The sequence below is a fragment of the Dendropsophus ebraccatus genome, chromosome 11 (assembly GCF_027789765.1).
Source record: "Dendropsophus ebraccatus isolate aDenEbr1 chromosome 11, aDenEbr1.pat, whole genome shotgun sequence".
In the NCBI taxonomy this organism is placed as follows: Eukaryota; Metazoa; Chordata; class Amphibia; order Anura; family Hylidae; genus Dendropsophus; species Dendropsophus ebraccatus.
Genome location: NC_091464.1, coordinates 52,836,775 through 52,851,147, shown reverse-complemented (window position 1 = coordinate 52,851,147; position 14,373 = coordinate 52,836,775). Strand labels below are relative to the sequence as shown.

General features: G+C 39.6%; 1 protein-coding gene across 1 annotated transcript in view; it reads right to left on the bottom strand.

Annotated features, from left to right (window-relative positions):
• The window catches only part of LOC138768130 (septin-5-like), a 47,922-nt gene that overhangs the window by 3,692 nt on the left and 29,857 nt on the right, over positions 1-14,373 (bottom strand). Inside the window, exons 2-11 of the mRNA XM_069946205.1 lie at positions 13,451-14,260; positions 12,439-12,532; positions 10,431-10,517; positions 10,031-10,154; positions 9,666-9,800; positions 8,208-8,325; positions 7,124-7,225; positions 3,991-4,087; positions 2,234-2,396; positions 1,776-1,875 (exon numbers count right to left, since the gene is read on the bottom strand). Of these exons, the coding sequence (XP_069802306.1) occupies positions 1,776-1,875; positions 2,234-2,396; positions 3,991-4,087; positions 7,124-7,225; positions 8,208-8,325; positions 9,666-9,800; positions 10,031-10,154; positions 10,431-10,517; positions 12,439-12,532; positions 13,451-14,260 (1,830 nt within the window). The remainder of the gene's footprint in view (positions 1-1,775; positions 1,876-2,233; positions 2,397-3,990; positions 4,088-7,123; positions 7,226-8,207; positions 8,326-9,665; positions 9,801-10,030; positions 10,155-10,430; positions 10,518-12,438; positions 12,533-13,450; positions 14,261-14,373) is intronic.

The following is a 14,373-nucleotide window of genomic DNA, read 5'->3' as shown; positions in this document are numbered from 1 at the left end:
CATGGATATATGCATATGTGTGCTGTCAGTTTCCTAGGTCACACAGACAATGAAAGGATTGTTCTTTTTTAAAAAAAAATCTTTATTAATCAGATTTTATCATAAGAAAACAATCAGGTGGTTACAGACTGCAAGAATGCAAAAAATTGGTGAACAGCAGTACACATAGTAACAGTAACCACCAACAGCAAATAAACATCCACATATGAATAGCAAAAGCCAAAGGATTGTTCTTGAGGCCCAGTCACTTGGTTATTGTGCCATGTAAAAGCACTGCAATCAAGTGTTGATTTTGCTGATCAACGCTCGGTTTTGTCCTTGCATGGTCCCTTGTTGGGTCTTATAAGGGGAACCTTACCTGGGTTCTTTTCATGCTGGGGAACACCCCTAAGCACTTACATATTAACAAAAAATGCCTACTGTATATCTTGGTGCTGAAAAGCACTACGAAGATAATAAAAAGGGATGCCCAGAATCCAGAAGACTAGCCCTATTTAGCCATGGATTTATTTACACCCCTTTTTTCCTGCTGACAGGTCTTTAAGAAATCTCTTTTACATGCTATGGGTAAAGTCTGCATAGAGTCTGGGCAGGAACTAGCTTGTGGCATGGATCTCTTGTGCATTTTCACAAGTGGAGAAGATGCAATTTCAGGTCATCTGAATGCACCAAAATGCCATAATGCAATGGATTTTTTTATTTTTTATTTTTGCAAAAATGCCAGCAGTCAGATGTTTGCTGGTGGTCAATGGAAGTTTTTGATCTGCCTTACACACATAGCTTTATTTGGGGTGGCATTTTTCACTTCTCTCTCGATTTTTTTCCCCCAAACGCAGCATGCTGAGGATGTGGCTTTTTTGGGCAAACTGTGGTGTTTTTTTCTGCCATAGACTTTAATATAATTGTTCTGGTTGTCTCCAAAACGCCATTGCTGTGCATATGGCGTTTTCTTTCTGGTGTTTTTGTTACCTTTTGTGGTCCAGTAGCTAGGTCATGTGATGGCAGAGGAAAAAAAGTTCAGCAAAAAAAAAAAAAAAAATGCCTAAACCACAAAAAAATTATTTACACATAAAGTAAAAAAAAAAAAACTAGAAAAAAAATGCCAGAAAAAAAGAGCAAACGCATAAAGAAACCCCATGAGCCGCATATGCGTTTTTTTCTGGCAATTTTATTTTTGGCCTAAAAAACGACAGACAAAAAGTTTGTGTTAGGGCACCCTTATGCTGGTTTTCCTTACAGAAGATACATATATATTGTTTAACTGCATGTGACCAAACTGATTAGCACACTGAGGATGGGTTACGGCCACAATGCTGCTGTAACTGCATCAACTTGCAGTTTTCCATATTGATCGCAGATAAATGCAATTTGATTGTAAATGTCCATGCTGCATTGCAGCTAAACAGTGGTTTTATTCCATGACAGTAAAACTGCTTTTAACTGTAGTCAACTTTAAAAAACTGAACCGATTGTTATCGGCCACGAGGAGGCTGCAACATGTAAAACCAGCCTGCGAGTGAGTGATTCACATGATGCATGCCGTGTCGGACTGGCCCACCAGAGGACCGGAGAATCCGCCGGTGGGCCCCCAGCTTTAGAAGCTGCACTAACATTGATTGACTTGTTGTTTCTCACTGGTTCTTTATTGGTGGGCCCCAGATACCCCAGTCCGACACTGGATGAATGTGTATAGTTTAGAATAAGATATAGTTTACTTTTAGCTTGATGTGCCTGAAATATAGTATAGTGTTATACCACACAACTGGCATCCTCACCTCTTCATCCTTCTCCCGGATCAGTCTCATCGTCTCGTGATCAGGTGATGGAGGCACGCTGGGTATTGGAAAATCAGTACCACTTTCTCGAGTCAGTTTACTGTCAGAATAAAATACAAAAGCATAGCTGAAACATTGCATGTTTACCTATTGCTGGAAAGTGAAGACCATAGCAAATATAATAATGCATATATAAAACATCATTGTGCTGGATTACATTTGCAGTATTTTCTGTAGGTCATGTAGCCACTTTAGAAGCTATTCAGTCCAATGACAACGGTATAACATTCTGTAGATAAGGTGAAAGCCTCTGTTCGGGGAAGCAGGCCTTCTAACTTGGTTTATGCATGTTTTTATTCCAGCAGAGGGCAGCAAAAGCTAATATGGAAAATATTGTATTTGTGGTAGATCTGATAGTGGAATTCTATATTGCTAATGTTGCGTGAACATGCACTTACTTGCGATTTCGTTCCCTAACCACTCGTTGTGTCAGGCTCTGGATGCACTGTGCCCGATAGTTTTCATAGTGGGTTTCTCTTGTGACATCCTTAAGGTCTTGCATGTGAGTACGGATCAGCATTGTACGCAGCTTGACAAAGTCGCAGTGCTGTTCATTTTCAACTAGGAAAAATTATGGAGAATAGGTAGCTTTTCCTGAGTATAAGCCATCAACACTGAATAATCCTTTTAGGCTGCGGTCACAGTTTGAAAGGGGTTATCCAGCACTATGAAAACATGGTCACTTTTCCCCCTCTCTTTTTGGGTGGGGTTTCAAACTCGGTTCCATTGAAGTAAATGGAGCTTAATTGCAAAACACACCTGAACTGGAGACAAGAAAGGGGGAAAAGTGGCCATGTTTTTGTAGCGCTGCACCTTAAAATATTAAACATGAGTCAGTAAAAACAAATTGTGATATTGAATCAGTCATCAAGTATACTACATGCCTACAATGGACAAGTGAAAATGACTGGAATTCCTACAACATATCATTGTATTATGTTGAAGCTTATATTGTAGGAGTTGTCGAGGATTAGAACGAAGTGCTTGCATTTTCTGCCATTTCATATGGAGACATAAAGGGTTTGATACTCTTCCTCATCCAATACAGAGCAATAGTTCTAAGCCACATCTGTGAGCATGATGATTATTCTTCATGAGGAAGCAACACTCTCATTCTTATAAAGGTGGTTAAAATTCTACAAGTTCCTTTTTTTTGTTTGTTTGCTGCTATATGAATAGATCATGTAAGTGCTATATGCGTATATGCTTATCAGGGAGAAGCAGGGTAATTTTACTTAAAGCCAAGAACTTTTTTGCATCATTGGGCTAAGTTCACACAATGTGAAAATTCATTAAACAACCATGGCCGTTATTTAATGAATTGGCCAACTGTATTGAAGTCTATGGAATCCTGGCCGGAGTGTATACACTCTGTAAACACACCGGCCAGGATTCCATGCAGCTGCATAGAAAACTGACATGTCAGTTTTGTGTGGCCGCTATTCAAGACAGAGCAGACAATGTAAAGTGCGGTTTCGGCATTGTCTGCTATGGTTAATTGGGATGCAGGCACGCCCGAATGCGCCCGAGTTCAAAATAGAAAGAAATGAAGTTCATCCGGCTGGTACTGCAGTACTGGCCGGGATGAACTTCACAGACAGCGGACGGTCTGTGACCACTGTCATACTGTGTGTTAACCCGGCCTTAAAGTGTAGCTGTCAGAGTGCAGTCTTTGAAACTTCCTGGACATTTAGGTTGCTGTAGAAACGTCCCAGGATTCGGTTAATTTTTCATCGTCAGACCTAACTTAAAGGGGTTTTCCAGGCAAAATTAAGTGATGATCGTGTAGACACCTAAAGCTGATGGGTATTGGGTGTCAGCACCCTGCCAATCAGTTACTGATGAGCTGTCCTGTGGATAGCTCAACAATAAATTTTGCCCAGAATACCCCTTTAATTGGGCTTTTGCAAGTAAGTTTTCTCCACTGTGACGGGAACGCTTTAAACATATAGAGGGGCATTTATGAAGTGTTGTACTGTATATTGACTATTGTGACATCGAGGAACCACCTGATGCTAAAATGCTGGACTTAATAAATATTCCTCAAAGTAATGGACTGTTCCTATGTTCATGTGAAAGAAGCCAAAATTAAAAAAATCTCTTTAATACTGCTTCAAATTTTCATACCTTTACAAGACCTAGTGATGACTCTTACCTTCTACTACTCCCCAAGGATACAGTCGGCCCCTGACACGCTTTCCGTTTACTTCCACAACAGTATTGGAACCAATCACAGCAAAAGGAATACATTTCTGAAATGAAGAGGTTAAGTGAGCGTGCTTTATTAAAGATCACTGGTAAACTAAAGTTACAGAAGTTGTACATTTAAAAAGTGATATATAGCATTTTATAAATTTTAGGTTTTGATTGAACAGCCTATTTATAGGGTATGTTACTTGGACTTTATATGGCATTAATAAGAATTGCACAGTGTACCTAGCCAATCCTTTTCTTATGTGCTTTGAAATTTAGGTATGGACACAGGTTTCCGACTACTAAGCCCTATAGTCACCCCTGTCACACCATACAGATCACAAGGTATTACACAGGATGGTTGGTATTGAAGCTATGACTGTGATTTTTAGTAGAGAAGACCCGCCACTCACCAAGTTAGTTCTGCTGTTTTTTTGCAGGAAACATCAGGTACATACAGGATGTGTCTACTACATATCTGCCTTTTCCAACTCGAGCACCACCGACTTTTGGAAGTCCAAATCCACTCATGTAATTTTTAGTAAGACACAGACCAGGGCATTATAAAGTGAACAACAAAGCACAAATATGGTCTGCTTGTGGATTAAGTTTTAGGTTGGAGCCACACAGCTGTGTACAGCCTGTGATATACTGTATATGGTCTGCATTCTGCTTGTATACCACTAAACACATAGGGGGGATTTATCAACCATGGTGTAAAGTGAAACTGGCTCAGTTGCCCCTAGCAACCAATCAGATCCCACCTTTCATTTTCCAAAGAGTCTGTGAGGAATGAAAAGTGGAATCTGTCTGGTTGCTAGGGGCAACTGGGCCAGTTTCACTTTACACCATGTTTGATAAATCTCCCCCTTTATCTCTTACGGGACTCCCTGCATCATAATTCATTATGATGCAGTAAGTTCCTGAAAAGCTAGAACTGACAAGGATACCACCACTCTCAAGTTAAAAAAAAAAGGGGGGGGGGGGGAGAGGTATCACATGACTCCAACCGGTCACCTGACGTAACCTCCAACCAGGCCACCTGACGTTCATCCTTATAAATTTACCACCGCTCTCAAGTAAAGAAAGTGAAAAAAGAGGTATCACATGACTCCAACAGGTCACCTGATATAACCCAGTATTATTTGCTATATTTATGATTACGTTGTTACCATGATATATTTTAGTGATCTCTTCCCTCTAATCTTTCACTCCTTATCAATAAGGCCCTTTTAATATGTGTTTTTACCCTGTTATGTGTAAGTTGAGTTGGGGACATGGATAAATCCCAATTTCCTGCCAGTATCTGATATTTAAACAGCCTACCTCCTACTGTTTACTGCATGTCTCCCTGACTTGAGAAAGGGGTCCACTGTTACCGGAAACACATTGTCCCCTGAGACAAATAAATGTGCTTTTAGTAGTACCTGTGTTGGACTTTGTCCTATATCTACTATGGGTTAGGGCCTGTCAAGGTTTCAGCTATATTCACTGCTGCCAACTGCGGGGACTTGATACTCCACCATTCTGCTATTACACAGAGACATTCCTTAAAGGAGCTATCTCAAAATTGATGGTTTTCCCCATCCACAGGATAGAGGATAACTAGCTGATAGGTGCAGGTTCAACCGCTGGGCTCCCACCAATCACAGGAACAGAGGTGAATTGTCTATGAGACTATAAAACAATAGCCAAGTTCAGTGCTTGGCAGTCTGCAGAATCCCATAGAAAATTACTTGAGCAGTATGTCCACTACCATTCCATTCACTGAAGGAACAATTAACTTCTGTTCACATGGTCTATTTAGGACCCAGAAGTCAAACCCTCACCAATCAGCTAGTTATTATATGAACCTGCTGATAGGTGCCTGCAGCTTTAAAAAAAAAAATTGCGATTCTAGTGTTGCTCTTTCTATTTTGCTCCTCTGCATTGTTTTTCAATAAATTACAAAGAAAAAAAGGCAAATAAATCTGTTTGGTGCTCTGGGCCATTCCTCTGCCCATTAATACACCCCCCCACCCCACCAGCTTAGACGACCTCCTATTTATGCATATTCATATATGCATAATTGGTCACATCTTTTTGACCTCTCCATATCTTGTGCATGTATGGTGCAGGGCTGCTGCTTGAGATCTGGAAAGAACAGAGAGACATCACCTCCTATGTAAATATGAACATGCATAAGTAGGGGGACATACGAGCTGGCGAGTGGGCAGGACGGTTCACTGAAGGGCTGAGGAACGCGCCTAGTGCACCACATGGGTTTATTTGAATGGTTAAAGAGAACCTGTCACCCCCCGTGCGGGGGTGAAGGTCGCCCGACCCCCTGCTAGAGCCCCGGATACTTACCCCATCTCGCCAAGTCCATTTCCTGGAGCTGGTCCCGGGACGGAGATATCCCCGTCTGAAATATCCCCGGAGATATCCCCGGGCTGCTGAGGTGAGTCCGACACCCATAGAGAATGATGTGTCAGACTCACCTCAGCAGCGCGCACAGCGGGCTTCAGACGGGGAAATCCCTGTCCCGGGACCGGCTCCAGGAAGGGGACTTGGCGAGATGGGGTAAGTATCCGGGAGTCGGGCGGCCTTCACCCCGACAAGGTTCCCTTTAAGAAGCAAAATAAGAAGAGGGACATCGGAATCACCACCTATCTAGCTACAGGTATGTAAAAACCTGATTTTAGTTTTCTTTTATGTCCACCTTTGATACGTATTGTTTTATCTAGTTGAAAATTTGTACTTAATTTCATAACATATTCTTATAGGGGATGGAGCTCTGTTTTTTCCATTAGAGAGCTCAAAAATCTCTAATTACTGTGTAGAGATTCCCACACAGATGTAGCAAACACTAAAATTTTGCTTACTTGTAGCCAACACTAGAGTGAGTTTTGGGGGCTACAGTATCGAAACCTACAAACTATAGTGATAAAAGGTGGACAGCCATTACAAAAGTAAAAATGTAATTTAACCACTACATGATGGTATACATTATAGCAATGGGCTCTAATCTTTGCAGCAACCCCGCAGCATACGTGTGGTCATTACCAGGAAGAACACAGCTGTAACAGCAGGCAGGGTCAGACTATTTGTGGTACCTTAAGTTCCATATCTTGCATCTTAAAATCTTCATCTTGATCGGAGTCACATTCTGGAAACTGATAAATCCGAATCCCATAATGATCCAGTTCCTCACGTATCTGTGAAGAGTAAGTCTTAGATTTCCTTAATCTGGAATGAGTTTAGAATAAAGTATAGACTTATGTACATAATAGGTACCCAGGTCAAAACTGGATTGACAGTGGTTTTATACGTGTAAAAACATTAATTCTATAAATTAAATTGATCTCTTTATAAACATGGAGACGTATTGTAAAAATTACAGAAATTAATGATAAATGCCCTCATGTCTATGAACTTCAGTTATGGGTGTGTCTATTATAATTGAGTGTTTGTATATTCACATATACTGTATAGAACAATAAATAATACAATACTCAACAATAACAACAACAACAACAACAACAACAGTGAGCTGGGAACGAGGAACAATCGATCACTGACAGCGATCGCCCCGTGTAATAGGGGCTTTACTGTGTTACTGTTCACATTCTTTTGGATAGGCTATAGAGGGTGGCTCTCCAGGTAAGGAATAAGGAACTACAGCCTGCTGGAATTTGAGGAAGTTGCCACTTTACTGTAGAAAGTTTATTTGCCTACCTGTAGTCTCTCTACATGGTTGTTCTGTGTTTACTTTACAATTTCTGTATCATCTAGTTTTGTAATTTCTGTTATCTTTTACCTTATTGTACAGCAAAGACTCTTCATAAATAAATGATAACACCTCTATAATTGTACTTCTTGTTAAACACTCACAAAGAATGATAATTCTATGACTTTAGCTCAAATAATGAGGTATAAATGTCAATGCGGTCAGCCCCTACTGTGTGTCAGTGATATCTTATCACCAATGCAGGAACTGGAACATAGTGAGCCCCAGCAAGAAGGTGACTGTCAACACTTTTTTATATCTTTCATCAATATCACAGCATGGGAAAAATACTGTATGTTGGTGACCTTTCTGCACTCTTAGTTATGTATTTTAGAAAATTAACTCAACATGTACAGATACACAACAAAAGTTCCATTTACATGCCCAGTTTTCAGGTGTCACTTACTCACCCTTTGTTTTTTTTGCATGAGCTCTTTTGGTGTGAGACTGTCAGCTTTTCCCAGAATTGGAACAATATTTACTCTATCCTGAAGTGCTTGTAGGAATTCTATGTCCAGAGGACGTATTCTGCAAAAAGGTAATGAAAACAGTCTTTATTCTTTAAAAAAAAATCTGAAATTGGGCTCATGCTGCCTTAAATTAGGGCAGCATTAACTAGCGACAGAAATGCTGAACAAATCCGTGTATTACTTACATCATTCTGTTTAGCCGTTCTCCTAATATGCAGGAAAATGGGATTGTTGCCATACCCTAAATGCCCTATTACATGGAATGAATATAGGCCGTATTCGATCATTGCAATCGTTTGTCTTTCAACTACTGGGCTCACACACATAATCGAGAGAACTACTTATTGTCCATTTTATTTAGGAGGATATCTCTAGATCAGCTGCACAAAACAATGTAAGTGATACATCATTCTTTTCAGCTTATTTGTCACTAGTTTATGCTACCCTGAGATAGGAGAACATAAACCTGCCTGCCTTAGACTAAATCTCTGACTTTTTCCCTTTATTTAGCAAAATTACTTATTGTATTTTAGAGTCCATTCACACGTTGAAGAGCTGCAGCATATCTGATGCTGCAAAGATCAAAGTAACAGGTTAATAGAATACAGCATCAAATCTGCAGATCCTGTACATGTAAATGGACCCTAAATTGAGTGTTTATGTTAAACTCTTTAGAAACTGACAAAATTTTATTTTTGCATTTTCGTTTTTATCTCCTCACATTCTAAAAGTCATAACTTTTATATTTTTCCATCTACAATTTGAAGATGGGAAAATAGAAGTGTTATGACTGGGCTGTTTTGACACAACGTATGTTTCAAATAAATAAAGATTTGAATTAAATAAAGATTTATACAAAACATACGTTGTATTGGATGAATGGAATCCCGGCCGGAGTGTATACACATAATATACGCTCTGGCTGTGATTCCATCCGGCTGCACGAAAAACTGACATGTGAGTTTTCTGCAGCCTCTATAAATTTAATAGCGGCCGCAAAGAATCTGTCAGTTCACAAAATGGAGAATGAGGCTCTGGCCTCATGCTCCATTGGGTGCAATGGGGAATTGGGATGTGGGCACCGGCCGGGATGATCTTCAGTAACTCCGGCCGTTCTGTGACCTGACCGGGCCACAGAACGGCCAGTGTTATACGTAGTGTGAACCTGGCCTTAGAATGTAAGGAGGAAAAAAATAAAAATAAAAATTGGTCGTTCCAGTTAAGGGCTTGTTTTTTGTGGTACCAACTATAATTTTAAATTACATACTACAATTTACCATAAAGTAAACTGAAAAAAAAACAGCCTTATGGGGTCAGGTCCTGGGTCTCATAATGGTGTGTTTTATGTATATTTTTATATACTAATAGATAATTATTTTATTCCAGTATTGCGTTTACCCATGTCCCAAAGGTGACAGGAAGTACAAACAGCAGTGCACACGTGTATCCTGGAGGTTCTTGCGGTTTAAGCCACTCTCATCTCTGAAGTATTGCTCAAACTGTTGGTCAATGTAATCAGCCACTGGTTTCCAGCTGTAGGGCAAATAAGAAGTCCTTTATTTAAAGATGGTTATGTATGTAAATTTCATAGCTAGGATAAAAAGTTTCAGTCATTTGGCTCTTGTTAGATGATTACATTTGCTCAAACATTATATTTAAATATATCATCATAAACAGTGACCCCACAGGCAAATTAGAAGTGTCTACTATTCACACAATTTTGTGCGTTAAAACTTGACTATGTTCTGAGAACATAGACATACCACTCTTCATTGTTTATTGCGTCCCCATAGCCTGGTGTGTCCACTACTGTGAGACGAAGTCTGACACCTTTCTCTTGAATATCCACTGTCTGCTTCACAATCTCTATGGTCTGTGTTACCCGCTCTGAGAATAAAAGGGTTAATGAAAGATTGTAGGATTGCATTAAGTAGCAGTCATCAGAAAAGGTACAAATATAATTATACATTAAAGACTTTGGTTATACAGGATGCATCCTTGTTTTAAGACTGAGACCAGGAATGGCAGTGCTGCAGGACCAGGCCCCATCCGTACAGCAGCGGTGGTGGGTGAACAGAGTGAGTATTATGTTATTTTAACCGCAGCCCTGGTAATATGCAAAGAGCTTGGCAATTTCTTAAGTTAAACCTGAAATGTAAGTACCTTCTGGGCTTGGTAGCTGACGGTCACGATAGAGATCTGTCAGGAAAAGACTGTTTATGAGAGTGGACTTCCCCAGACCAGATTCACCTGGTAGAAAAAAGGGAATATTGTGAAACTGGTACATGGTTGGTGGCTATAATAGTACATGTAGTGTGCTAAAACATGTAGCAAAATTAGTGTGTAGTCAAGTGCAGATTTTATAATGTATTTCTACTGTATGTGCAGATGACCTTGAAACATGAAGCATGCTTGTGACACTCATATCAATAAATTAGCCATATTTGACTTGTACAAATTGCAGTGAAAGAAAGTGTTGAGTACTTTTACAGTAACTCACCATATGTCAATACTGGAACAGCAAAAGAAAAAAAAAGCTGTTTAATGGTTAGTCATACACATGCCTCAATGTGAAACCTATACAACCTCTGACGGTATAATAAACCCATTGCTTAAACTAACATCACACCCTTTTGACGGTTCCCTAAAATGTCAGACAAACTATGAATCTACATATCTCTGGAATAAAAGGGTATATCAAGAAACCATAAAAAGGTGTTTAGTCACGACTAAGGGCCCTATTGTACGGCCGATTATGGTGCAAAAAATCATTACATAGATCGAATTTAAACGATAATCTTGCTGTGGAATTGCAGGCAATGATCAAAAAATAGCTCGTATGCCGTTAAATGTTGATTTAGATCCGAGCCTAAAATTATCGTTAATCGATCGCTAATCATTCACGCATTCCGTTCCGCATTTTTTTTCACTAATCATTCATTGTAATTGCACATTGTTCATTGTTTTGCTGGGATCAGAAGGAGTAAACGATCATAGTAACGATCGCAATAACGATCGTACCTAACGATCATCGTTCTGTGTAATCTGGTGAACGATTTCATGTTACCGATAAACAATCTTGTTTGCGATCGTTTATCATTAGTCGTTAATCGTTAAAAATCATTCCGTGTAATAGGACCCTAAAGATGAGCAAACCTTAATCACAGGGTCCCAGAGGGCACCGGGAGGAGCGCGGACAGGTAAGTATGGCTGTTTTATTTAACTGCTGGGGTTCTAATGTTTCTTGCAAAATTTTTTACATTTTTTTCATTTTAATTTTGTATATCTTTGTATATTAGTGATCACTCAACGCAAATATTAACAAATATTTTGTTTTCTGGTTGGCTACAGGTCCTCTTTAGGTTCAAAGACTTTGAATAAAAGAACTAAAATCCCACATTTTTGATGATGAGGTAAACAGTAAACTGACCTCCTGGCTATATCATATAAAGAATGGTATGTTCCATCAGATGCCTTATGGATGTATTCCACTCTAGTACGGATGTACTTTCCCTAATGCAGATGTATTATTACTAGAGATGAGCGAACCTCTAGCATGCTTGAGTCCATCCGAACCCGAACTTTCGGCATTTGATTAGCGGTGGCTGCTGAAGTTGTATAAAGCTCTAAGGCTATGTGGAAAACATGGATATAGTCATTGGCTGTATCCATGTTTTCAAAACAACCTTAGACCTTTATCCAAGTTCAGCAGGCCCCGCTAATCAAATGCCGAAAGTTCGGGTACGGATGGACTCGAACCCGAACCCGTTTCGCTCATCTCTAATTATTACTTAGAGGTACTCTATACAATTACCTTAAATCAATATACAATTTTTTATTTCCTGGGGGGGATTTCTAAATATCCATTGTTGGCCTGAATACATTTGAGCATTCATAAAAAAGGCTAAGGCCAGACGCTTAAGATAGGGATCGGTGTGATCCTGAAACACGTTGTGTTGTTTTTTAATAAGTTTTTAGTACTTTATTTTGCCTTGCTTTTTTACTTGGACCTGCGCTCGTTGGACCCAGTTGTGGAGTGGAGGATTCTGTTGCTGTTAATCTCTAGGCTACAGCATTTGTCAGCCTCAAAGAAAATGCATGGCCCCACATTGATTTACAACATATTATGATATATGATTTGATAAATACTGACATGTTGTCCATTATTTACCTGCAACCATGAGAGTGAACTCAAAGCCTTTCTTGACATATTTTCGATGGACCTGGTTGGGAAGGGTAGCAAATCCAACATATTCTCTATCTTCCTACATGAAGGAATAAAAAGCTTGTAAATAAAACACTATCATGAGAAAACTAAAATGCGGCATACAATGAAAAAAATATTATATGGTTTGAAGTTATGCAAATTTCTGTATGTTTTTATTACCTGGATTAATTCATCTAGAAGTAGGGGCAATTTGAAAAGTAGGAGACAGGAGGAGTAAGGAAATCAGATTCACCAACCTTTCCTAGTGTAAAGTCTTTATACCTGTATATAGTACCTGTATTTTGCAAGGTTAAGGGTATAATTGAAGTAATACTGCGTTTATTATAAACAGAATGTGGAATTGCTTGGTGTGTATCTTACTAATATAAAATGTGAAAATCCAACTAACGGAGATAAAGGTGCCGTTACACAATAATGGAATCAGGTCCAGTGGTCAGAAAAACTATAAAGTAATCACCGGCGTACAGGGACCACTTGGGGACTAACTAATACTTAACTTTTAATAATTCATTAAAAAACAAGGTCCACACAAACAAACATAAACACCCAATAGTGTACTCAGTATACAGTGTAGTTTCCTGAAGGGCACTAGGAAATGAGGAAGTTGTTGGTCCCACACATACAGGGGGTACTGATAAATAAGGACTGTAGACCGGATACTATGAAAAAGGAGATAGAGTTAGAAACGGAAGGAGGGAAAAGAAGAGGGGTAATGGTGTACCCTGCTCTCAATCCAGATAACCTCTTGCCCTGCCTTATAATATAAAATGTGACTGCTCACTGCAGCCCAGTTACATTCATGTACCAGCTTTGTGTATGGGGTACAACACTCACCACCTCATCCCAGGTGTTGAACCTACCAATCTGATATCTATTATCTATTATAAGAATATACCATTGGTACTAAAGCCTCATAAAGCCCTATTAATTTAAGATAATCTAAGATTATCTGTACCTCACTGGAGTCATAGGGATCCAGTTTTCCCCATGGGCTTTTAGGTCTAGATGGACTTGGAGGTGGCACCAATGGTAGACATCCCCAGCCTGGAGGCAAGACAGGAAGTGTTTGGCTTGTATCTTCTCCCTCATCACTGTTCTCCTTATGCCTGACAGAAAAAAGTTCAGGCTCTAGATGGGACTGCATGGCATCATTGCATAAGTGCTCTGTGTAATATTTCTGCTGGGCTCTAATGTGCTTCTCAGTTTCTTGCTCCCACCAAAGTCTTTCCCCTAAATGTTCTGAGTTTAGGTTCCCTTCTGTCTGTTCACAGCATAATCTTATTTCTTGTTGTCGATCTTTTCGTTGCCTGTCTTCTTCTTGTTGCTCTCTTCGAAGAGTTTCTTCCTGATATTGTCTGTGGAGTCTTTCCTCCTCTTCGCGTTGCTGCTCCCTGCGGAGCTTTTCATCCTCTTCGCAACGTTCTCTGCGAAGCCTCTGTTCCTGATGCTCTCTGCGGAGCCTCTCTTCTTCTTCTTGATGCTCTTTGACAAGACTCTCTTCTTCGTGATCTCTGAGCAAATGCTCGTCCTCAAAGTATTGATGTTGTCTGAGATGCTGGTCTTTCTCCTGTGCTTTAGTTACATGGAGTCTTTCCTCCTCCCTATAGAACTTGCCCTCTTGTTCTCTTTGGGTAGTGCTTTGCTGTTGTAATGTATGGAATTGATCCTTTTGCTCTTGTGCTTTCTTGTCACTTTCTTTAGGAATTGTACGAATTATCTCTTTTATCTCTTCTTCTTCTGAGTCATTACGTAGAAAATTTCGGATCTGGTAGATATGAAAGACAACAGTAAACATGTACCATTAAATTCTATCACTAGAGCCTTTATTACCCAAATCCAGAAATTTTAGATTTATTCACCATACTCCTACAACACATA